At 38.3% G+C, this 25,697-nt stretch overlaps 1 protein-coding gene across 1 annotated transcript; it reads right to left on the minus strand.

Annotated features, from left to right (window-relative positions):
• Positions 1 to 11,432: 11,432 nt before the first annotated feature.
• Positions 11,433 to 24,563, minus strand: katnal1 (katanin p60 subunit A-like 1). The gene is made up of 11 exons (XM_072659216.1): positions 24,479 to 24,563; positions 23,638 to 23,924; positions 23,307 to 23,467; positions 21,260 to 21,422; positions 20,148 to 20,275; positions 19,867 to 19,972; positions 18,778 to 18,936; positions 17,148 to 17,274; positions 16,924 to 17,058; positions 13,013 to 13,139; positions 11,433 to 12,098 (listed from the first exon to the last, which is right to left on the minus strand). Exons 2-11 carry the CDS (start codon positions 23,800 to 23,802, stop codon positions 11,900 to 11,902), a joined length of 1,470 nt encoding a protein of 489 aa, XP_072515317.1. The 5' UTR covers positions 23,803 to 23,924; positions 24,479 to 24,563; the 3' UTR covers positions 11,433 to 11,899.
• Positions 24,564 to 25,697: the final 1,134 nt, after the last annotated feature.

The following is a 25,697-nucleotide window of genomic DNA, read 5'->3' on the forward strand; positions in this document are numbered from 1 at the left end:
TCTTGTTTATCTTGTTGCTTTTATAATAGTCTTATTTGATCCTCTTGGTTTGTAATGAACACTCTCAATTCTCCCCTTTTTGTGTAGTTACCAGGATATAAGAAAAGGGCACACAACCTGGTCTGTCTGTATGTGTGTGTATATTTATCTTTGTCTTTCTCTGTCTGTGTATCTGTCTGTGTGCAGCTGGATCAATTCTGCAGGCCTGATATCTGTATCCGTGTTGCTGGCGGAGTTTCATTCTCTTCCATGGCACTAAAAGGAATGTGTTCTATCATGAGGAGTCTTATAGATCCTGAAGAGGATTAACTCCCTAATCTGCAAACGATTCTTTGGTGCCACCACAGGTAAGGGTTTGTGCTTCTGTGAGCCAGTTTGTAAGTCTAGGTTGATTCTAGAAGATATCTTGAGTGAGATTAGAAGCACATGCGTGTTCACATTTCAACAAAAATGTAAGTACTTCCTGATACTTCACGCTAATCTGCGTAATAGGATGTTTACAGAAAGGCCATTGTTGTAAAATTCTGAGTGCATGATAGGGAAGGTAGGGGGAGTGGAGGAACAACATTCACACACAAAAAGTACAACAGGGACCAGAGATAGAACAAGTAGAGAAACTAAGGTCTTTGCTTTGCCTGCCAGATTTGGACACAGGGGATAAAGCTGCTCACTGAGTTGCAGCCAAGTGCTGTGGGAGAAGTGTTTACATGTGACTGGCTCTGGTACACTCTATCAAGGAACGGCATCAAGTTCATCAATCTGCATTTAAGGAGAAAATGTCCTGTACAAGTCTTGGGCATTCCTGTACAGTTTTCGCTATTTCCGTAGTAATTATCTGACATACATCAGGTTCAACAGCCAAACAACGAAAAAAAGTATTTGAGAGACGTAGTTGTGACACCATGCTTCAACTAATCCCACTGTGCGGAGGCTGTACGTTATCCTGTGTAGCTGTGACTGCTCTGACCCATACACACTACGTAGAAATCTAAATTGCTTGTGTATCATAAAAGGTCACGTTTATGGTAGAAATTTAAACTGTTTACATCATGCATTTACATGTGACATGTGATCAAATGATGTTGGATGGATTCTGCTTGATCACATGAAAAGCCATGTGTAAACACACCCAGGATGCATTGTGATAGGAAATTACTCATGGTAACAGGTGTATCTTGACCACAAGTGTAAATGCAATGCATTTTCCATATCCGCATATATTGTTCTTTGAGGATAACTGGCAGTGCACATTGGTATTGGTATGTGTCAATGTACTTTTTACATGAGAACATAAAATCAAACTTTGATTACAGCCAAAGTAAATCCAAATACCTTCCAGTATGAAACACATGCACATGTGCATGCGCAAGGTGTGAATAACCTTAAACAACCATAGGGAATATGGCAAGAAGTTTGATAGCGGCCTCTGTCTTTTACATAAAAATGACATAATTATGTAAAGCTGCTTTATGATGACAACAGTTGTAAAAAGCGCTATACAAATAAATTTGACTTGACTTGACGTTTAAAGGGTTTCTTTATACTGCATTTTAAAATATTATATAAATTAGATTTAAGTGTTATAAAGATAGTTTTTGTTGGTTTTTCAATTAAACTCAAGGATGGTATTGTGTCTCAGGGCTCTTTGGATGACTGAATGCAATCTCAGACACTTATGATAATTAGTTTGCTAGGTGAGCTCAATTAAAGGAAAGCTACTTAAGAAGGACGTTCCACATTGTTATACAGGCCACAGGTTTCAAGCAACATTGGAAAGAAAAAAGATCTCTCTGCTGCTAAAAAGCATCAAATAGTGCAATGCCTTGAACAAATTATATGGTCATAATGGTTGGTGGATGATCACCATGTGCCAACAGGGTTGAGACGTCAGCAAGGAGGTGGCTGAAGGTATGAAAATGACTCCAGCAAAGTATATTGAGTTTCTGACTGACCACTTTCTTCCATGGTATAAAAAGAAGATCTGTGCCTTCCGTAGCAAACTCATCTTCATGCATGACATAGAATGCCTCTGTGTCATTGGCTGCTAGGAGCATAAAAGGAGAAAAACTCATGGTGTGGCCACCATCCTCCCCTGACCTCAACCCTATTGAGAACCTTTGGAGTATCCTCAAGCAAAAGAGCTATGTGGGTGGGAGGCAGCTCATATCAAAACAGCAACTCTGCGAGGCTATTCTGACATCCTGCAAAGAAATTCAAGCAGAAACTCTAATATGTGATATTAAAGAAGGGGACTTATGTTTCTGTGCAACTTTGCCTGTTAAGATGTTTTTGATTTATATAATTTTTGATTTCAGTAAATGTGATCTCTTAATGCTGCAAACTCAACAAATTAGTTAATTTCTTTTTCTAAAAAAAGTTTGTTTTTTTTCCAATAAAATGTATGCTCAAATGGTTAAATACTTAAAAAAGTCAGAGAAAAATATCATTTGCATAATAATTTGGAACGCAGTGTAAGGGTTCTTCAAAAAAGGCAAAGGTTTGCTACAGAACCATGACAACTCAAAGAACCATGTGAATGTTCAAAAGGGAAGAGAAGGACCTTTTAACCAGACAAGAACCTTTGAAATATACAAATGGATCTTTGAAGTGCATAGGGTTCTAAAAATCTATTGCCTTTACTAAGAAACCCTTGGCCTGGATAAGTGACCTTGCTCACTACTTGGTCACTACTTGGTCACTACCCCCTACCTGTTTTCAGCATACTATTTGTACATTATTAGCAACAGCAAAATGGCACATAACAAAATAAATAAATGAATGAATGGATGAGTACAGCCATAGTTGGGGCTGCATGACCTCATGAGTTACAACACTGTAATTCTACAGTTTACATCAAAGAAACATGGTACTTCATAAATATCTCAAGCACTAGATGCGCACAAATGTGTCAAGTTGATTATTAACATTCTCAGCGTCAGTGTTGTTTTCCAGTGGACCTTGATCTTGTTTTGAAGACATCAGTTTTGTGGTGTGCATCAGGTTCACAGCTGTAAAACTGAGGAAGACACACCTTTCCTTAAAAATTTCCTCAATTGTTTACTGAAAACAGTAAAAGTCACATGTTTTTGATATCACTGTTTGTGTACATATCTATTTTATTGTAAAGGTCTACATCAGTGCCTGCCAAGAGCACGCCTATAATCATGTATCTTCTTTTTAACATTATGTGAATAATGATAATATCGACTGAGTTGATCATATTTGCACGTATTTGTCACTGTACTATGTACAGCGAAATGTGTCCTCTGCATTTAACCCATCTGTGGTAGTGAACACACACACTAGTGAACTAGGGGCAGTGAGTACACACACACACACACACAGAGCAGTGGGCAGGCAACTCCAGCGCCCAGGGAGCAGAGAGGGTAAAGGGCCTCGCTCAACGGCCCAACAGTGGCAGCTTGCCGAGCCCGGGTATCGAACCCACAACCCTGTTATCAATAGCCCGGTGCTCTAACCGCTGATCCACCACTCAGCGGTTATTGAATTAATTTTTTGATTTTTTTTTTTTACATTAACTTCTAATTAAAGTTTTTCTCCTTCATTTTTTGACATTTACTTCTAATTAAAGTTTTGCGTGACATCAACAATATGCTGCTCTCTTCTCTAAGCAGAAAGCAGGTCACTGGGTGGAACAGCTATCTTACAGTTCTTTCCAAGCACTGAACTTCTAAACATATACCTGTTTGTTTCTCCACCTCTGAGTGTCTGAAAATTTCCATGATCCTTTTTTCTCTTTCTGGTAGGCAGCTGTGGTTATAAGGAACTGCATCTGTTGGAAAAGCAACCAGTAATACTGGATTCTGCATTTCTCTAAGTCACTACTGCCCTGTTCCCCATGGCAGCCACCGCTGGCAGTGTTTTTCTTTCCGCCTTTAGACAAACTCGTCTGGTAGGTTTTCCTCAACCTTTCCACTGTCTCAACAGCGAGCTTCAAACCGGCCATTCATTAAACTTTGAAAATATTGTGCTTGCATAAAAAAGGAGAAGAACTTAGGTTGTGATGTCTTTAAAACAAACCTCAAAATACAAAAAAAGTGAAATTGTATTATTTGGTATTATTGCTTTATCGTTTTTAAATAGTGTCTCTAACCACAACACAACACATTTTGTCTGAGATGTTTCAGCACTTTTTAAGGCCCAGTTTCCAAGTGTGTTTCTGTTTTGAACTATTTACGTCCACACCTTTTTTCAAGAGACTGCGTTTATCAGCATTGTGATACTGAGGTCACACAGCCATTATAACCGCACCCGTTGGCTGCGCTAATCTAATGTTTGGGTGGACCTTCTGCCAGTTTTACAGCTGCATGGCTATGTTATTACTACGGAAAACGGCGTCATCATCTTGGGTTCTTGTTTGGAACTTCCATTAGTATTTATCTCTCTAAGAGAACTTACAGTACTACCTAACAGGTGTCTTAGTCATGTCATGTGCAAAGGCCCACTGTAAAAAAAACTAATATATATATATATATATGTGTATATATATATATATATATATATATATATAAGCATATAAGCGGACCAAGACTGATTTTGTGGCTATGCATTCATGAGAGATTACAGTGTGTTTTGAGGGTTGGATGTGACATCAGTGTGGTAAACACGAGTGTGGTTAGCTACCTGAATGACTATGTTTGCGTATGCAATGGAATAACAAGAGTTCTCTTATATCTGTAATGTGTCTCGAAGGCAATTATCACAGGCTTGAGCCTTTACAGTGCCTCAACCACACAAACAAACGAGGCAGGTTTCTTTGCATGGATGCCAAGTGGTGGTTGCACTGAATCCTCTCCACAAATCTGAGAAGATTTTGGTTTCTCTGATAATGGCTGTGTGTACTAGCCCCAGCTCCATGTAAAAGGCATGCCTTTTATACAGAATGACAGCATGCAGTGACCTGTAGACCTGTTGTGCATAACAGCAACACCAGAATGGACTTGTTTAGAACCAAGTTGCGGCAAAAAAAAAAACACTGTAAAAATGTCAATCATGTACATTTTACTAATTTAGAGAATGTACAGGACCTATTTTTGAAGTCTCATGTACTTTGTAAAGTCTATACAAGTTTTGAAACATCCAGCTTACATCACACTTTACAGTTGTTACATAAAACAACTCATTTACATAAATCCACCTATTAATCTTACAGCAATTGAGTCCTGCCCATTCAAGCTCAAGTGATATGGTGTGTTACAGCCTGGATTTCTTTTTGAATAAGGCAAAGTACAGATCAGCCCATTAGAACAGGGATTGTTTACATATATCTGTCTCAAAGCCACAGTTACATAAATAGCCTGTTTAATTCTTAGGGTTAAAGAAAGGATGGTTAGGTTACATTGATTTATGAGTGTATGAGTGTATCTGGTACATACACATTATTGTAGCTGAAACATAAAGGGGGGAAAAACAAACACTACAAAATGCAGAATATTGGAGAAAGAAACAGTGACACCCTCTGGGCTGATGGGTAACAAGATATTGTGGTCAGGTAAACGGGTGCCAGGTGACGCCATCTGAACTGAATTCTGAAAAGAACATTACAATGCATCACATTTTAACACAAGCATGTAAGAGGGAATTATTTAATAATTCATGCATGTTTACTACATTGATCACTTGTCTTTGGTCTAACATTTATATTCATTTTGGAAAGGCTGTCTATGTCCAGCCCTTGTCAGAGCTGGCAGTGGTATGTTTGTTCCTGTTTGGGTGTGGGGTGTTATATCATCAGTAATGGGAAGTGGGCGTTTGGTAATCAGCTATGAGCATGTTTTGCTGTCTCTTCCTCTCCCCCAGGGAAATCCTGCATGGAATTGGAGAGCTCATAACAAGGGTTCCAGCTTGGATGGACATGCTGGACTGATCTTGGGAGGAAAGCCCCATAGTTCTGAGCTCTGGCTCCAGCATCCGTCAATGGCTCACAGCTTGCAGACAGACCTTGCTAATGTACATTCAAGTGTAACCTACATGTTTTCAAATATGCAAGCTGTCAGGGTATGCAAAGATAAATTCCATAACAAGAACTAGCCACAATGGTACTAAATAGCTAGACCAGGTATGTTCCAACTCCAGGCCTTGATGGAGCATTGTTCAGCAGTTTGGTGATTTCCCTTCCTCAAGCCCACCAAACAGGTCCTGAATTAAGTGTGATGCAGCTTTTCAAGACTGTAAGTGAACAGCCCTATGGTTACTGTAGTTGCTATTATAGCAGAGAAGTATATTGATTGTCCATTACTTGGGATTACATGTCCGATAGTACATTTCAAGCCCTTCCCATTCCTTGTGGTGCACGCCAAGTCATGCCAGATATTCATTTCACAGGAAGTGCTGTTCTTTCTGACATTCAGGGGGTCACATGTGTAAGACAGGAAGTTTGGTACAGAATATCAACAGCCACCACTAAGCTCTGCATCCCAAGGGGGACGTCAAAGAGTGCACAATAACTGAGCTGGCCCAAAGCTTTCAGGAAACACATGCTCAAAGGCCGGTGAGGCATGTGAAAATTTCTTTCTCTCTACTGGCTCAGGCTTCATCTGCACTTAAAATGCATTTAAAATTAGAAATGGCTGTAATACCACTGCTAAAAACAGTACAGGCTCTACTTATTATTGCAGTGGCACTGCATGCATAAGTCTAAAAAATGCAGTGTATTTCCATGCCCTTCCATCTCTGTGTTACTGTCATAAATCACAAGTCTTATGTGAGAGCTAAGTCGACTTATGCAGCAATACGAAATACATATATTGTACCATGAGTGTTCCACAAGTAGGCACTCTAAGCTGGTTTCTTCTTAGATTATATTCATTAAGTCTGCTTAAATCTAGCCAGGTCCAGATGCAGTATGGACAGAGCGTATTAGAGGTCACAGCTTATGTTACGGCACATGGGGAACTTAAATCCCAGGATGCATGCGGAGTGCATGGACGCTCGTTTACAGATGGTTAAAAATAGATACATTAGACGCCCCACCAAGCACTCGCTTCCACCCTATACCTCCAAGGACTGGGACAGAGAAAAAATGTTGACTCACGTGTATGCATGCAATGTCTGTTAGATGAACAACCACTAATGTTACATACAGTATCTCTTCAGCATTACCGATTTACATGCCCAAACTTAGGCTTCTTTTTTCAGAAAACTCTAACCAGATGCGAAATGCTGAACACCTACATAGTATACAGCCAAAAGAAAGATGTCTCACTGTCCAAAGAACATTTTGTTGATTTTTGATCCCATATCCAGGATCACGGAGTCATAATCTACATTAATCCATATATTAACATCAAAAACAGCTCAAGATGAAGCTTAGCTGTTGGCCTGCCCAATGGCATTAATCAATGTTTATCTCCTTCTTTATTGCTCAGTCTGCACTGTGAACAATCATAATTCCCTTGAAAATGCCTCGAAACTACACAAAATGTGTTGAAAGTTTTACTGTCAATACAGTGTCCACACACATTCGTTTTGGCAATATATGAATGAAAACAAAGGTTGAGACATTTCTAGAACAAATGGCAGAGGAGTAGGCAGTAGGACCATAAGACAGGCCTCACAGTAACAGCAAGCCATGACTAGACATTTGCTACAGAATTTTATGCAGGCTTGTCAGGCTCTTTGGCTGTTCTGTAAATCTCTGATTCATTCACACAGGGGATTTGTCACAGTACTTAGTCCATCTGTGCCTGTGCCGAGTTTCTGTGAGTTCTTTTCAGTTTACGTGTGTTGTAAGTGAAAGCATTATGCATTGCGCTACACTGCATGCTCACAGATGCCAAACTAAGACTAGTGCTACTACTACTACCACCCCTAATAATAATAGTTATGATAATAACAATTTTATTAGTGGTGAAATGATCCACATGTTTTTCATTTGGTTCTCAGGTCAAGATTAAATTTTTAATCTCTAATGATTTTTTGGAGTACTATTTTTAACATGTAATGGGCTGTTGAAGGAATGTTCTAAGGAGTACAATACTTGACATACTCACACCTATGACTATGACTATGACTATGTTTACAGGGTGCTGCCAGGGATTCTGGACCCCATGAAAAGATATTACACTGGGCCCAACAACTATATAAATTCCCCTATCACTCATAAGCCATTAGAATAGTCCTAATACCCCCCATATCTCATCTTTGACTGCTTTACAACCACTTAATATTAATAAACATTATTAAGTGTAATTACAGTTTTAATATAAGTACTTCTTAAAACTGCAATATACAAATTACATAAAACATGTGAGTTGTGAAATGTTGGATCTACTCCTAAATAGTGTACTATATATCCAGCAGTAAATGGTGAACACATGGCGGAATCTTAAATGAAGCTGGTTTTTAGCGTTATTATGCACTGTTTGGGTACAGGAGCCTTTCTCTTTTCATGTAGGGTAGTAATCAGCTATGTAAGATTCCACCTCAGTGTGGAGAATAAGGAACAGATGACAAAGTTTAATTTGATGGTCACAAAAAGTCACTAATAAAAAGTATTATTATTGTTCATATAATATTAGTTAATATAGTAATAGTATAGCAATATAATATTACTATAATATGGGGTAATTCGGTGAAGAAAAACAATGTAGAAGGTAAAGGGGCACGTATTTGTCACTGTACAGCAAAATGTGTCCTCCGCATTTAACCCATCTGGTAGTGAACACACACTCATGTGTTAGGGGCAATGAGTAAACACACACCCACACCCCCAGAGCGGTGGGTAGCCAACTCCATCGCCCGGGGAGCAGAGAGGGTAAAGGGCCTTGCTCAAGGGCCCAACAGTGGCAGCTTGCCGAGCCCGGGAATCGAACCCACAACCCTGTTATCGATATCCCGGCGCTCTAACCGCTGAGCCACTACTGCCCACAGAAGTAGACAATCTTCCCATTAAACTGTATTATGACATTTGCAGAAGTTTACATACACTCATCATGGTCACGGAAAGTCATGGAAATATTGGTCTTTCAACAATTTCTTTGAACTGTTTTTTTTCTGGGTGCACAAGTTAAAGATTACACATACACCAACTTAAATTATTAATTCAGTGGTGCTGAAAATTCCAAAATATAATTTAACTTGACGTGGCCTTTTATTCTTACTTTTCCTGAAGACTCATTGAATTAACCAACACCCAGTATAATGGGAAGATTTTAGCTCTGTATTTATAATTGTGGTCCTGCATTGATTTTAGAAAAAAATCCACTTGTACACATAAATCTGTACAGTTAACATGGCAGATTCTGTTGGCCAGAAGCTCTTCAGACTAGACTTAGTTAAACGAAACCAGTTGCATCATATACAGTTTTGCTTAATGCAATGTGTAACAGCAAATATTGTGTACATCACTTTTTTAGTCATGTACACAAATGCAACAATACCTCCTCTTTGTGAAGATTTTTTCAGACTGCTAAACACGACTTTATAAGGTTCTGCAGATACCATGTTTACCAATAATTAGTCACGTCGATTCAAATATAAAAAGTGTTTTTTTTTTATTAATTTATGTTAAGTCATCAATTGCAATTCCATAATAAAGACTGCAGAAAAAAAAACAGCCAATTATTTGACCATAGGTTTGCTAATGTCATAAGCATTAACCCACCCCAAGAAACACACTTTACACTGATGGGATCCTAGACGACCAGTGACTTGTTTGATCATTGGTTCTGTAAAAGAGAAGAGTTATGCCCATGGCATATGAGATATGGCCATATTTGGAAACACTGTTTCACACTTTTTTCTCCACACCAAACAGCATAGAAAAAAACAGATGTTTCTTAAATTAATAAAAAATCTCAAGCATCGTTAAGGGTGTAATGAAATGTCACTATATGTATCCATTTCTGGCTCTGTTAATGCTACAAATACAATATTTGTTTCTATATTTGGATTTAAGCCTGAAGTGGGCATTGCCTTATTTAGAGGTTTTAAGGTTGACAGCAGCATTTGAGGGGAGCTAAATGCATATGAATCTGCAGGAAGTGGACTGTTAAAAAGTATTTGTTAAACTGAAGTCCTATTTCAGTCAGTAAATATGTGAAAAAATATATATTTTGCATAATTATTTTGTGTTTTCAAGGTCAGTTTGTATAGAAATATGACTTTATTTAGTAAGACAGTGTTTGGATCAGGCTACTAGAGCAAACCACTGAAGGCCCACAGCAACTTTATTGAACCATCCTTTCCTAGATTTTCTAGATTTCTGTGGATCAATAAGTTATTTAGCACTGCTACTATATTTATTGAGGCCATGAGCTGCAGATTAGAAAGAATAAAGAAAAAGCAGACAGGAAAGAAAGCTTTATTTTGAATATGCAGACACAACTGAGAAAGTGGAGTGAATCTGGATGTCTTGTGGGTTTAAAATTAAGTAAATAGAATTTATTTCTCTATCAATAAGAAATTTGGACCTTTGAGAAACACCCTTATCACGTCTGTATTTGTTTACGATATGCTTTCTGTTCGCTCAAAATAATGTATTCATATTGAGTTACATCCCTAAAGCATCCATTAACAATTTCGCAGTCGTGCATGTGGACACGCATAGAGTAACACACATATTACACACTGAAGACAAGCGTGACTACTGCACAATCTACAAGCCTCCCTCCCCCACACATGAAGCCCACGAAGACGAAGAGTCATCCTCTCCCTCTCTCGTCCTCCTTCTGCCTGCACTTTTTGTGGGCTGAGTCACTGCTGCTGAGGAAGCAGACAGCTGCCATACATGATGGCCAAATACTAGTAAACTTCTCTCTTCTACTAGCAAACTACCCTGTGTTTGGACTTTCACAACTGCTTTTGTATGGCTGACACATAACATTTGCTATAAAAGCTATGATAACACAATCTTCAGCTGATATCATTGATGAGACGGAAAACCAGGCACATCTATATTTTTATTATTTCCAGGCTTACATGATCAACATCCATTCATCCATCCATCTCTTATCCACTTCTTCCTGGCCAGTGTCCTGGTGTGTCCGGAGCCTAACTGAAATCATTGGGTGCATTGATCACTGGATGAATAACTGTGCACACACACAGCTTGAATAATCTCCACAGAAAAGTATTGCCTGTAGAAAGGGATGCTGTAGACGCCTATAGCCCTAAAGTCACTAAGTCCTCAATGTCAAGCGTTGATAGAAGAGGTACAAAACATTGAGCTGGGGAGCAATAGAACTGATGAAGTAATGGAGCTCCATCCAATACCTGTAACCAACCAGTCATATTAATTCACTTGAATGCTGAAGACACATTAGATACGCAGGTGTCTACGAATTTTTGGATGTATAGCAAAGATGACATGAGTATGAATGAATGGCATGATGTTTCCACTCCACATGTTATGTTACTCTTCTGTAGCTGGCAGATGTTGAAAAAAAATTCTGAAATCAACAATGAAAAAGTAAGTAAAAAGTAAACTCTTTATTTAAGACCTTTACAGTTCAGCTAAGCACAAAACACACATGTATCTGACTCAGTGCTTTAACATTTTACAAAAATGAATAAAGTGTAACGTACCTGTTTCTATAGCTTTTCTATATTTAAGTGGTTTAAAGACTAAGATAACACATTATAGAAACTAGCTTTCCAGCTGTTTTCCAGGAAATCAAACACACTGGGCCACCAGTGTGTTACAGCAGCACTGCATTGTTGAGGAAAAAGGTGCAAAAACCAGCAGCAGAGCTGTTCTCCTTGGTCCAGTATTTAAACCTAGCTGGACACAGAAATTCACTACATATGTCCATGTTTTAATGTCTGAATGAAACAAATATTTAACCTTCAAGTATTGATCTTCACAGTTGCACTCAAGAAATGTCTGAGGTTTCCTGTGCTCTCCTTCATGCCGGTCAGCCGAATCCAGCTCTCGTTATTAAACAGAGCCAAATTCATTCATCCAGGCCTCATATTTCTCCAGGTCAGCAGCAGAGACAGATTTGGAGATCTTTTTGAGAGCAAGCTCAAAGTCCTCCATGGTGACAGGCATCTGCAGCTCATCCTTTGAGAGTGCTCTGATCTCCTCCGGCCTCAGGCCCTGGATGCGCCGTCTCATCGCCATCATTGATGCATCTCTTTAAAGACAAACACAAATATCTGTTATTAAATAACCCTGGAATCATGAACAATGAATCTTTTGCAGACCATCTTACACCCTTGATGCTCATTGCTATAACTATGCTTGCGAATATATCTACGCCAATGGGCGCGGTGGTCTCGAAATGAAGTGTGTTAAAGTGGTAAATTTCTGGCGTATTGCTATCTTGGCAACGGAAAACACAGGTCCGCCACTGACTGAAAACAACCTAGGCAGACGTCAACAGACAGACGTTCATTGCTATCTTGGCAGTGAATTGTCAACACAGGTGTGTGCCCAACGCGCGTACACCCCCGCTTTGCACCACTGAAACAGCAATCTGCCAAAGTCAAACCTGGCTTTTAAAGGAAATGGCAAGCGCCACGCTGCTTGGATTACTGCACGTTACTTTTCCCGTCATTGTGATAGCAAAGACACACGGACATGCCCTAAATCAAGCTGTGCAGTGTGTGGTTGATGGCTCGCCTAAATATAGCTAAAATACCTTCTGCTTCAGGTGTGGATGTGCAAGTGAGAAACAATTGTATATAAACAGGTAAGCAAATATAGTAATATCTATAATAATCTCAGAATTGCTTTCCTTTAGCTTTCTTACAGAGCATGCTGCAAAGTTATGCTGCAATTATTAGTGTATTTGTATTGATTCTGAAGTAAGACAGCCCATCCTTGTAATACTAAAGGATAGTTCTAGGATTGAAAAAAAATGGTCAAATCTAAAATTTATTGGAATATAGAGCAGTAGAACTGCTGTGTGTTACTCAATACCTTTGTGTTTGTGAACTGATTATCCAACATCAGTACATGACCACTACTATGAAGCCATCCCAGAAGACCAGAGGTTGTCCCTATTGCTGATTTCAGAAGATAAAAGCTTTTGGACATTTACCATACCTGCAGACGTTAGTGATGTCGGCCCCGGAATAGCCCTCAATCTTTTCAGCGATGACAGCCAGGTCAACATCAGATGCCACTTCCACCTCCCTCAGACTGATCTTCAGCAGCTCCGCCCGCCCTTTTGCTGAAGAGCACAGTTTCAGTTACTATAGATGTTCCAATTCCATTGAACTACACAGTTTCATTTTTTTCCTGCTTTAACACACCTGATTGGGTTAATAAATAAATAGCTTAAGAGTTTAATAAATAGCTGATGACCTAAATCTGGTACCCTAGAGCAATGAAAACACGAAACTGCAGGACTAGCACAGACTAGGTCCAAGATGACAAAATAAACAAACAAATAAATAAATAAATAAATAAACACTGGTAATTGCTTTGAATTTTCTGTAGTTCTGTGAGCAGCACACTAAAGTCATGTGATAACATTAGAACACCATGAGCATTTGATCTTGAAATTATAACAATACTGAGAGATGGAGGTAATATAACTAAACAAGTCCTGTGAGAAAATAGGCATGAAACCTCCATATTTTTATTTTCACTAAAATGCCTAAAGAATTAGAATCAGGAGCACCACAACTGCAAATGAGAACACTGTTAGAAAGAGAAGTTTGGAGGAATTATTTAAACCTCAGACATTTAGGGTGTTTTTACACTTGTCTTAAGACATAAGTCCACACCCATTGCCTATTCTGGGCTTGTTTGGGGCAGCCCTTATGTTTGCTTTGACACAGAGGAATTCTGTTTGAGGAGGTATGTGTCAGTTCTCACCCTTCCATTACACGCAATCTTGGAGAATACTAACAAGTGTAATTGTAAGTGTAAGTGTAATTGTAAGTGTAATTGCTTATCTAAAATTGGGGATGAAAATTCAGTTTAAAAAGAAATAAATAATTTCCATTTTAACCATGGATCTAACATCACTTTTTGCTTTGACACAGAGGAATTCCATTTGAGTTCAAATCCCAGGCCATGCTGCCTGCCATTAGCAGCTGGAGTCCAAGAGAGCACAATTGGCCTTGCTCTCTCCGGGTGGGTAGATGGCTCACTCTCACTTCACATAATTTCAGTGCGAAACGGGCCGACAAGGGCATTTTCTAGTTGATGCATCAGAGCTGGGTACCCACAGCTTTCCTCCAAGTGTGTTGGTTGCCCGGCAATGTTGCGCTGGCAGCAGTTCACAAAGAGGGGGAGGTTGAAGGAGGTATGCGTCAGTTCTCACCCTCCCATTACACGTAATCTGGGAGAGTACTAACAAGTGGGTAGGGTAATTGGTAGGGTAATCTAAAATTGGGGAGGAAAATTTAGTTAAAAAAAAAAAATAAATTATTTCCATTTTAACCATGGATCAAACATCACTTTTTTGCACACATAGGCATAGGTTCATCTGTTCACCGCTTTTCATTATTTTCCTTGGATTCAAACACTCAAGTGGCAGAGAACAATGTTTGAATCCACTTTTTAGGGATACGAAAAAGAAGTCATTAATTAACCAATCATGCAATCCCACACCGCACCACGCCAGAGTCTGCTTAAAGCAAATCACAGACCACCAATTTCAGGAGGGCCGGGTTTATGTTGTCTGGACTGCTTCTGGGCTCGAAAACAGCTTTCACACTTAACCAAATGTACGGAACATTTAAATGTATGGAAGATTTAAAAAGATCTCAGAACAATTCAAAATGATTTCCGTAGACAGCGGAACAGCTCATTTACACAACCCTAAAATGTCATTGCGGGACCTACAGGTAGCTCTTGCCACAGTTGACCTCAAAGTACAGCATCTGGCATCAGAAAGAGACCAAACAAGTTTTTGAAAACCTTCTCAGACTCAAATGTATCTGCAACCGTCTTTCTGAAGGCCTCAGAGAGCTCTTTGGGACATGGTGATACTTTAACAATCAAGTGCAAACCAAACTAAATGTCTGAGGTTTAAATAAGACAGCCTTCTCCAAAATCATCTCAAACAACGTTATAATCACTCGCAGCTGGCATGGTGCACCTGATTATAATTTTGATTTTAAGTAGTAATAAATTATTAGATTTATAATGAAGATAATATTTGTGCAAGCAATAAGATACGATAAGGGGGGGCACTGCCCCAACCCTCTTGACTCAGCTCAATTTTCCTGCAGGTTCTTGGCACTCATGTGGCAGTTCTATTTGTTCTATTTCTGTCTGACCACCATCTGAGCCACTCTCTTCAGGAGTTTTCTTGGTCTTTCAGAGCTCATCTTGACCATAACATCAAAAGAGAAGGTTTTATTTCTCTGATATATTGCTTTGTTCTCACGAATGCTCATCCTTTTACTTTACTAATCAGCTCATTCGACCACTTTTGTCCCATCTCTCTCACTTGCTAAGCTGGAGAGGCCAACTTTCAAAGGTATTTAAACAGCACCAGACAAATACTACGCATTCTGCCTTCAAAGGAACCTAAGTCTATCTCGTGACTGGCTGGTTCTCACTGTTCATGTGAGGAGCGGAGCTGAATTAGTGCAGGCAATGAGATTTGAAAACAACCACAGAAAGCCCGTCTCTCAAGTACAATGACTCCAAAAGAGCCAAAGAGCCATGAAACAGAAACAGAACAGCATTCTACACAATGGAGTAAAAACTGTAGAGAGTTTTGTATCAGCTAAGCTAACACACACAGAGTGGACAGACCATGAGGAGATGTTTGCCGAAAACAGAAAATATTACACCAGTAATTAGGAACTGCCAGTTGAATTAAATTCCTTCAAACCATGAGCTTACACTCTGCTGTAACACGATCTACAGTAGCAAGATCTGAAACAAAAGAAGCTGATGCCCACAAGGTGGCAAGCTATAACAAACATTTTTAAGGGAAACTGTGGTGCTCAAGGTGAGATTTGAAAAAGAAAAAAAACAACAACAAAACTCCTATGCTGGAAAGATGAACCAAAGAGAAATCAAAACCCTTGTTAACTGCCAAGGACCTGTAGGAAGGTTCAATGTCAAGAGTGATGGTGTAGTTTTTTACTACGTCTCATAATCCACAATGGACTACCTCAAGAGACGCAAGCTAACAGTTTTGCCATGGCCCTCACAGTCCCTAAACATCACTGAAAATCTGTGAACAGGCCACAAAAAGAGCACTGCATAATACATTTCACAGAATATAAATTGAAAGACTCTTAGCTGACAGCTTTGTTATTTTGAAAATGTAACAGATAAACATTAAAAAGTAATTTCACATACACAAATTGTACAAATAAAGAGAAGTCTCCAACAAATCTAAAATGTTATCATGAGACATGCTAAGATGAGTTCTTAGCACAGTATATGTCAAAGTACAGCATCTAAAGGACAGTATTGGAAACCCTTGCTGTTAAAAAAAAAACATCAGTGCATAAATGAAGGTTTACCTTCTGAGAACACCAAAAAAAAGATCAGGATTTTAGGATGTCTTGCCCTGATGGTTTTTAATGGGGTGTTCTTTGGGAATTTCCCCACTGCGGGACTAATAAAGGACTCTTATCTTATCTTCTATTTTTCTTCATCAAAAATTGGAAGCAGAATTGTATATAAAGAACATAAGCTGTGCATCTCTAATGAAAATGTTGGAAGAAGCAGTCATATATTTTTTTTCATCCTCAGTATGAGTAAAGCACCTGAGTGAGAAAATGATTCATTCATAAGAACACAAGGCTATTGACGCAGTGTTTTGTGAATGAAGCTGGTTACACATGATCACTCAAATGTTCTCTTTGTTTAAGTAGGATGTCTGTGTGGGTGAAATGGAGGAGCTATGACTGCTCGTATGCAGTAGAGTGCCACCCACAATTATTGGCCTCCTTAGAGTGAAAGAATGAAAAAGGCTATGAAAAAGATTATTTTTTAAGGAAATCAAAAAATTTAACTTTTAAGTCAGGTGATGGTACCTGTTGGCAGAGGAATATAGATCCTCTTTTCCAGCCTTCTCCTCAGTGCTTCGTCAATGTCCCATGGAAAGTTAGTTGCAGCCAGGACCATCACCATTTTAGCAGGGTCATCGTTCTCTAATGCACCCCCTACACCTGCATAAAGGATTCTGGAGTTAAATTTCTCACAAAATGGCTAAAATTCCTATTAATTTGAAAACTCTTTTTGCCATTCTCCCGCTCACCATCCATCTGTACCAGAAGCTCAGATTTCACTCTGCGACTCGCTTCGTGTTCATCTGATGTGCCGCGTCTGCCACAAATAGAGTCAATCTCATCAATAAAGATAGTCGTCGGGGCATAAAATCGAGCCTGTAAAACACAGAAGACTTTTTATCAGTGCTGATGAATATTATGATCAGTATCTAAAAAGAAAAGAGAAAACTGATCCTGTCACTCCCACTTCCAGAAATTCAAATGAGAGTTGCATACAAATATGTATGAATGTGTAAAGTAAAATGGAATATATCTTATTAAGTGCATCCAGCTTCATAAATGCAAAAAGATAATCTGGACCAATTCACTTATGATGATTTACCCATTCTGAACAACAGAAATATTAATAGTAATAATACAAAGACAATTTAAAAGATTTTTTTGTATTAATTTGTAAACCGAAACATTCTTAAAATCAACTAAATAAGCATCAGCAGTTTGTAGGTTCTACTATATCCTTGTTGATTGCGTCACACCACCCAATCATATTTTTATAACGCTGTACTGTTCACTGCTATCCTCTTTTCCACACTACCATTTACTATCACAGTGCCACAGGTTCTCAATTTAAATTTTTTGATTGCGTCAAAACCTGAACATCCTCACTTTTAAACTCCATCCTCCACTCAATCACTTGATGGTGTTTTGCAATCCTGCATATCAACTTTTTTCTGTGGTTATCAACTTAAAAAGAGACAAACACAACTGAAATAGAGAATCAGTGTATGATATACGTACATCTGAGCAAACATAATAAAAATACCAAAAGATAAGAAATAATCAATTAATTCATAATAATTAAGGAAGAATTCTCTCTTATTCAGGGTGGTTATTATAGATTTCATAGATTTCTACAAAGTAATGTCATTATATATATAATAATAATATAATAATTATATTATTATATAATAATATATATATATGTATATATTAAAGTAAAATATCTTAAAAAATACCTCTTTAAAGTGACAGACAGATGTTAGGCGGACAACAAACACTGTACCACACCAGAAATACATCACCCCCACTGTGAAGCATGGTGGTGGTGGCAGCATTATGCTGCGATTTTGCAGCATGTCCTGGAAGGCTTGTTTAGGTAGATGTTAAAATGACTGTCGCAAAATATAGGTAAACCCTGGACGAAAATCTGAGTCAGTCTGCAAGAGAACTATGTCTTGATGCAAAATAAATCTCCCAAATCAATTACCCACACAGAAATGATTTACAGACAACAAGGTGAATATTTTGGAGTTGTCAAGTCAAGGTCCAGACCTCAAACCAACAGAGAATGTGAGACTGGACATGAAAAGGAATGTTCACACCCACTCTCTGTGAAACCAGACAGAGCTTGAGCAGTTTTGCAAAGGGGAATGAATGTCCAGATGTGCAAGTCTGATTGAGACCTATCCACACAGACACAGCACTGTGATTGCTGCCAAAGGTGTACATATATTTATGCAATCACTTTGTATTTTTTTATTTAAATGATAATACTTAGATAATACTGTAGAAATCCATTTTCGCTTTGACACCACCATTCATATGTAAGATGAATGGAACATAGATGGAGTTGTGAGAGTAAGCAAAGGATGGGATTACCATTTCAAAGAGCAGCCGCACAAGCTTCTCAGACTCTCCTCTGTACTTTGAGGTAAGTGTAGACGACGATACATTGAAGAAAGTGGTGCCACACTCAGTGGCTACAGCTTTAGCCAGCATGGTCTTGCCTGTACCTGGGGGTCCCACCATCAATACACCCTAACACACCGTAGAAAGACACATTGAAAATCAATATATTTATTACTAAATGTAGGCTCCAAATTAACAGTAAAATATATATATATTTATATACATACACACACACACATACACATACATATTTATACACACACACACAAACAAAGTGAAGCAAAAATGATCCCACTAGCCCCCCCAAAAAATCGAACTAACCCAAAATTTTCACCCTACAAAAGGGGGCGGGAGGGGAGGTGTATATAGCGCTAGTGGGTTAATTCATCCATTTTTATTATGCTAATGAATGTTGGTATTTCCGAAAATGGTTCTGTATTTTAAAGGCTTGAAAAAAAACTTAGAATAACAATAATAATTTCAAAATAATAATAAAATACTGTATAATATTATAATTCTATTATTTTTTCCTACTGTATAATAATTGTATAATGATATATTTTATAACTGTGTTATGAAATATAATAATGTTAATAATAAAAATAATCATTAAAAGCACAAAACTCACCAAGAGGCTAGAATTATGGAACAGCGCCATCAAGAGGACTGAAATATATGTAGCTTCTTCAGTAATTTATTTTTCCTTAATCCATTTTTTGGCATCATTTGAAACTGGCAGGTGTCCTTTACATTTCACAATGAATGTATCAATAGAAATAGTACAAAACGACTTCAAAAGGTTTTTCCCTTCTCCTGAAAACTTTTTCCAGAAGACTTTATAGAGAGTAAAAAGACTGACATCACTAAAACATTTAAGGTTTACATAGTTTTTCAACTTCCGTTGGTCTACAATGCATAATGGGTTGAGGGCTAACATGTTTTTAGTTACGTTAAATAAATAAGGTGTTAAACAACTGCACATAATGTGTTTGTTTTTGTCAGTATGCAAGTGTCACATATGGATGATTGAGCCCTGTTGGCAAGGTCTAACATATTAACCTTCCATGGGCGCCGGATGCCCTTGAAGAAATCTGGCATCCACATTGGCAGGACCACAGCCTCTCGCAGCAGCTTCTTGGCATCCTCCAGATCTGCTATATCGTCCCTGCATGAATCACGATACACAACAGCTTGTGTGAGTCACAGTCCAGCATTAAGTCATTCACCACCACACTGACTGACAGCTGTCACTCACTCTGCAAGAGTCCAATGCTGCAGAGCAATACAGATCAACACGCCATTTAGCTGTTTTAGTGGAAGATTATATATACACATGTTACCAGTGAATGTTGGGATTTCTTGACACAATGTCTCTCTCCAGTGCATCAACCAAGTCACTGTCGTAACCAGTACCATCAAATTTCTTCTGATCTCCATCCCCTGCACCCTCTTGGGCACCCTTCCTGCTCTGCAAAACACAAAATATTCTGGAAATCTGTGCAACCGAGTTACTGATCTATTTATTAGTAAATATATATATATATATATATATATATATATGTAACAAATTAAAATGACAATTGGTAATTCTTATGCCTGTTATCAGCTGAACTAGAATTGTGCCAGTCCATGTAGTTTTTGGATGGTCTTTTAATTCATTAACAAGTAAACAAGTTGTAACTAAACAACAGCACACAAAAATATCTGATGATTATAACAAAACAAAATTTATGAAAACAGATTAGTTGAGTAATTTGAGAGTTACAGCTGATTTGATCATCAGATCTCATCATAGTTCAGCACATGTACACACTAGTGCATGTAGATAAAAAAAAATTTCACAATATAATTCTATATAGTAAACTGTCATATTTTATATACATTACACATAAAGTGAGATATTTTTTTGTATTACGTATGGCAAGGCAGTCGTCTACCAGGAGATTTTAGAGCATTATGCTGACTTTATGGAGATGAAGAGTTCCTCGTCCAGCAGGACTCGGTGGCAAAACCACAACCAAATGCTTTGCTGACCATGATTTTACTGTGATTGATTGGCCAGCCAATTATCAGACCTGAATCCCATAGAGAATCTACGAGGTGTTGTCAAGAGGAAGATGAGGAACACCCAGCAATACAGACAAGCTGAAAGCCTCTATCAAAGCAACCAGTGCTCCAATAACATCTCAGCAGTGCCACGAGCTGATTGCTCCATGCTATGCCACACTCACGCAGTAAGTTGTGGTAAAGGACTAAGAATTGAGTGTATAAATGAGCTATTTTTTTTACTTTTTCTTTAATTTTGGGAGATGCATGCGTATGTTGATCATGCACAGACACACTGATGCAAATAGCAGCTAACGCAGATTGTATGTATATACCATATATGGCTGTGACATATGTCCCTTAACAGAATTTAGAGTGTTAGCTTATTTTTTGCATTGTTACTGACTTTGTCTTCTTTAGCTTTTGCAGTGCGGGCATCGCGGGCACCAGGTCTGTCTGATTTCGCATTGGGTTGACCCTTCCCTCCTGGCCCACGGTGCTGCATCCCAGGGGAGTCCTTCCTCTGTGGCTTCACACCAGTGTTTGGCCTCTTCACCTGTGCAGGTGCTCTGAGAATCAGAAGAAATTTGTATTTTGTAAGTAGGTTTAATTCACAGATTACTTGTATCAAAAACGCATTGTTAGTAATTTATCCATACAGCATTTGCAGAACATTACCAGCTGCACCAAGTATTAATGTTTTCTACAATGTTAGAGCGAAAAAAAGGAAAGGACCGCCATGCAAACGTTTGGGCACCCCATGAAATCTGAGCTCTAAGATCTCCCTGTTAGGCAAAACATTTTCAGGCAGCTATTTTTTCAGTTTAAACTGTAATTAGGAAATTGCAGTTAGCAGAAATGGTGAAGGTCTAGTTGGTAGAAAGGCAAATCATACCCCGCTTGACTTTAAAAGCTTTAGGAAGATTTAGCAGACTCTGGCGTGGAGATGTAATGTTCTAATGTGCAGCGACCCCTTCATAAATATGACCTTAATAGAAGAGTCTTCAGAAAAAAAAGAATCTTTCTAATGTCCTCACCACAAATGATAGCGCCAAGGGAACATCTCCACAGGTTTGATGCATTCCGAAAACAAGTCATGTGGATTGATGAAGCTAAAACAAACTGTGGTCACAATGAATCACAGTCAGGCCAACACCTTCACCATCAACAGATGATCATCATCAGCTAGAGGGCATGGATATTACTGATAAACTATTATTATTCTTATCTTACAGTTACTGCATTACTGCACCATTACTCATTTCATGTTTACACTGCTGTGGTTGCACAATATTTAATCTGTATAGTGTTGCTTATTGTGTATTGTCTGTAAATTATATGTAGAGTAGCTGTATATTGTTAACACTAGAGAGAGCACTAACAGCCTGAACAAATTCCTTGTGTGTGTGAACATATTTGGCCAATAAATCTGATTCTGATTCTAGGTATTTTGGAGAAAGAAAAAGGGTGCAGAATTTTATGAAGAGAACAAGGGTTGATTGATCATACTGTGGGCTTATGTTGCCAAAGGTTCTCTGATAAAAACAAACACTTACGTGTTTGTTTGTGCGACTGGTGCTGGTTTCTACTGCTAGTTAGAAAACAAAATAGTCTCTTCCTATATTGTGCAATACTAACGGGATAGTAGGGATTCGTTTTGATCACAGTCTAACAAATCTATTATGGATCTATTATACATAGGGGTTGTGTATCAGTCAGTGGCACAGGACACACTACATAGGTAAATGGAAGAACTGACTCCACCTAATATTGCCAAATTCAGGAGGAAAATCTGATACAGTCTAAAAAAAAAATAAATAAAAAAATAAAAATAAAAAAAAAGAGAGAGAGACTGGCCTCTAGAACAGAAATATTTACCGAAACTTACTTCAAAATCTTCCTTCGAAGCGCCTCCACAGTTTTCTCTTTATCAGCCAATCTTTTTTTTAAGATTGGCCGATAAATAATTAACTGTTACTGGTTTGCAACACATATAGTGGCTGCAACAATTAGTTGTGTGTCATTTATAATCCAAAAGAATTGAATACCTTCTGACTGAATACATTTTGAAGGCCTATACATAAAAAATGCTGTTTAGAAAATCCTGATTTACACTACAGTAGTAATGTAGATATTAGTATTTCTTTATTTTGTTTGGTACAATTGTAAATGGTGGTTTGTAATTCTGTATTTTAAATTAGTTTAGATTAAACCTCAGGTAAGGTTTACTGCTTCATATATCATCTATCATTAAATTATTTGTCTACACCCTATATCCCAAAAAAACAAAACAAATCTGAATGGAATGACACACAGACCTGCTGCGAAGTACTGTGCTCATCTGTGTTTATGCAGAAAACATTACTGGTTCCAACAACTGTGTGTGGATCCATATTTATTTCCACAGTGGCGGCTCACCAGTAGGGATTCATATAAAAGATGGCCAGCTATACCTGTGTTCTGCAGGTGTAGGGGGTGGCCACACAGCAGGGTCCCTAGGGCATTCTTCTGGTTGGGGATTGGGAAAGTCAACAGGCTTATCCATCTTGAAACTCTCCAGAGTGTTTACGATACTTCTGACCTGCTCATACTCCTCCTCCAGTTCCTGTCGAACCTGCATTCACCAGATAAAGGTATGATGGTTGCCTCAAATTCTTAATTCAAATGAATTACACACTGCATGGTTTGAACTGTCCTTGTATTCAATTTCATTGAACTTCTATCTTTCATAATGGGTTGATACACAAACTGGGGGGTTTAACTGTGTACTTTACTAAGTCTCACCTGCTGCCACTTGACTTTCAGTGCAGGATCTCTAAGAGACTGACAATGCTTGTGGATCTGCTGTAGAACACCCTGGTAGTACACCATGGACGAGTCGTAGTTCCCCAGCAATGCATATTCCCTTCCCTTCTTAGCATTGTCACAAATCTCGGTCAAATTCATCATGCAGAAAAGGTTTAAAGAAGACTTTGCTCGGGACGATCCGGTCTGAGGGCTTGGAGTTGCTTGATTGCAAGTGATTTTGTTGATGTTGCTCTCTGAAGATACGCCATATAAGTCAAAACGTTCTAATAAAGTAAAACAACAAAAATACATTTATTAGGCCATATGAGCGTACGTTAGGATTCATGAGTAAGAGAATTCAGCGCTGACTAGCTAACTCTAAGTGGACTAGCGCTACTGAATACAGATACAAACAGCTAAGCCGTATCTAAGTTCAATTAAAATAACTGTAATATGACATCAATCTTCTGTACCAATATTTACAAACAAATATTCTGTGGACATGCAAATAAATATCAGGTGTTCAGCTGAAAATGATGTCTGAAATCAAACAACATTTACAAAATAAACTGAATCGTTACTGAAAGTTGACATGGGATTTGTAGTTCAAGCAATGAAGCCCGAGTCGACAGTTTAGCCTTTGGTTTAGTTACTGGGACATCAATTCCCATCAGGCACTTGTGAAATACGCCCTCGACTTAAGGCCACCGAAATGAGCATAGATTCACATGGTAACAAAAAAACGATGTTTTAATTTGATTTAGGATCCTCTGAACATATAAAAATCTAATTTAAAGGTGTATGCTATTATAGAGCCGAATTACGCTAAATGTATTACCTTAGATAGATTCCGTAATCCGTTTTATCCACAGCTCGTGTGGCACTGATGTTACCATGGCCGCGGAGAGACGCCGAATAAAACATGACGAAAGGCATATGAAAGAAAGGCGGAGCTTCAGAGAAGCGAGTGTAACGTACTGTGACTAAGCCCTTTGATTGTTTTCAATTCGTGAAAAATATATATCTAAGAATATACTAAGAATATATATATATATATATATATATATATATATATATATATATATATATATATTCACTTTGTGCAAAATGTTCATGGGAACTGTGGAGGTCAAGATGAGATCTGGAAGACCAAGAAAACAACCCAGAAGAACTGTTTGTATGATAATAATGACTCGAGAATTTGGTGCATCATTCCACTGTGCAATACTGTGCACACTTGTTGCCAACTGTGGTGCATCAGGCACCTAAACAAGATGTGCAAGACAATTTAATATCTCAAAACTGAGGTCTTCTGCAAGGGAAGGTGAAGTGAAGTACAACTTCAAGAACTCAGACTTTAGATACTACATGCAGCCTGCAATTTCCTGCCAAAGGGGGTCTTCTTTCAGTCCAGACTCTGTAAGATGCACAAACCACACCAATGATTTGTTTTTACATTATGACACAATATACATGTCTTACGGGTTGCTAAAAATGGTTTGATTAGCTACAGAAGCTGTGTCTTCTACTTTTCAATGTCTTTACAAATGTGTCCTTTGCCCAAGTGAGCCCAAACTTGCATACAATTACATTTCTCATTGATGTGCAGGCATTATAAATACATAAGCCATAGTAACATAAAGCCAAGTTGTGGATCATTTCTTTATGTAAATGTACTTCGGGGTCTGGCAGCATAACATACCACAGAATAATGAACTAAATACCCCCCATAAGCCAGTTTAAAGACAGAATACTCCACCTCTGAAAATATTTGCTCTGTTTAACATATGTAGTGCCTTCTGCTTTTTATAGACTTACTCAACACATTAAAAACTTCCAAAGTATGCCATCAGCAATGCCATTCAGATTTGTTTGTTTCAATCTGTCCAACGTCCATTTACAGTAGCGTGCTGAAACTGCAAGTTCTCCCAGATGAGGAACAAGCACAAGGCCTAATCATTACTGCATGTGGAATTATACTTTTGTTTTGACTGGACCATGAAATACCACTAGATGGCAACATGTTTTTAAACGTCTGGTTTATAGAAATGGCAGAG

Source organism: Salminus brasiliensis, chromosome 16, assembly GCF_030463535.1.
Source record: "Salminus brasiliensis chromosome 16, fSalBra1.hap2, whole genome shotgun sequence".
In the NCBI taxonomy this organism is placed as follows: domain Eukaryota; kingdom Metazoa; phylum Chordata; class Actinopteri; order Characiformes; family Bryconidae; genus Salminus; species Salminus brasiliensis.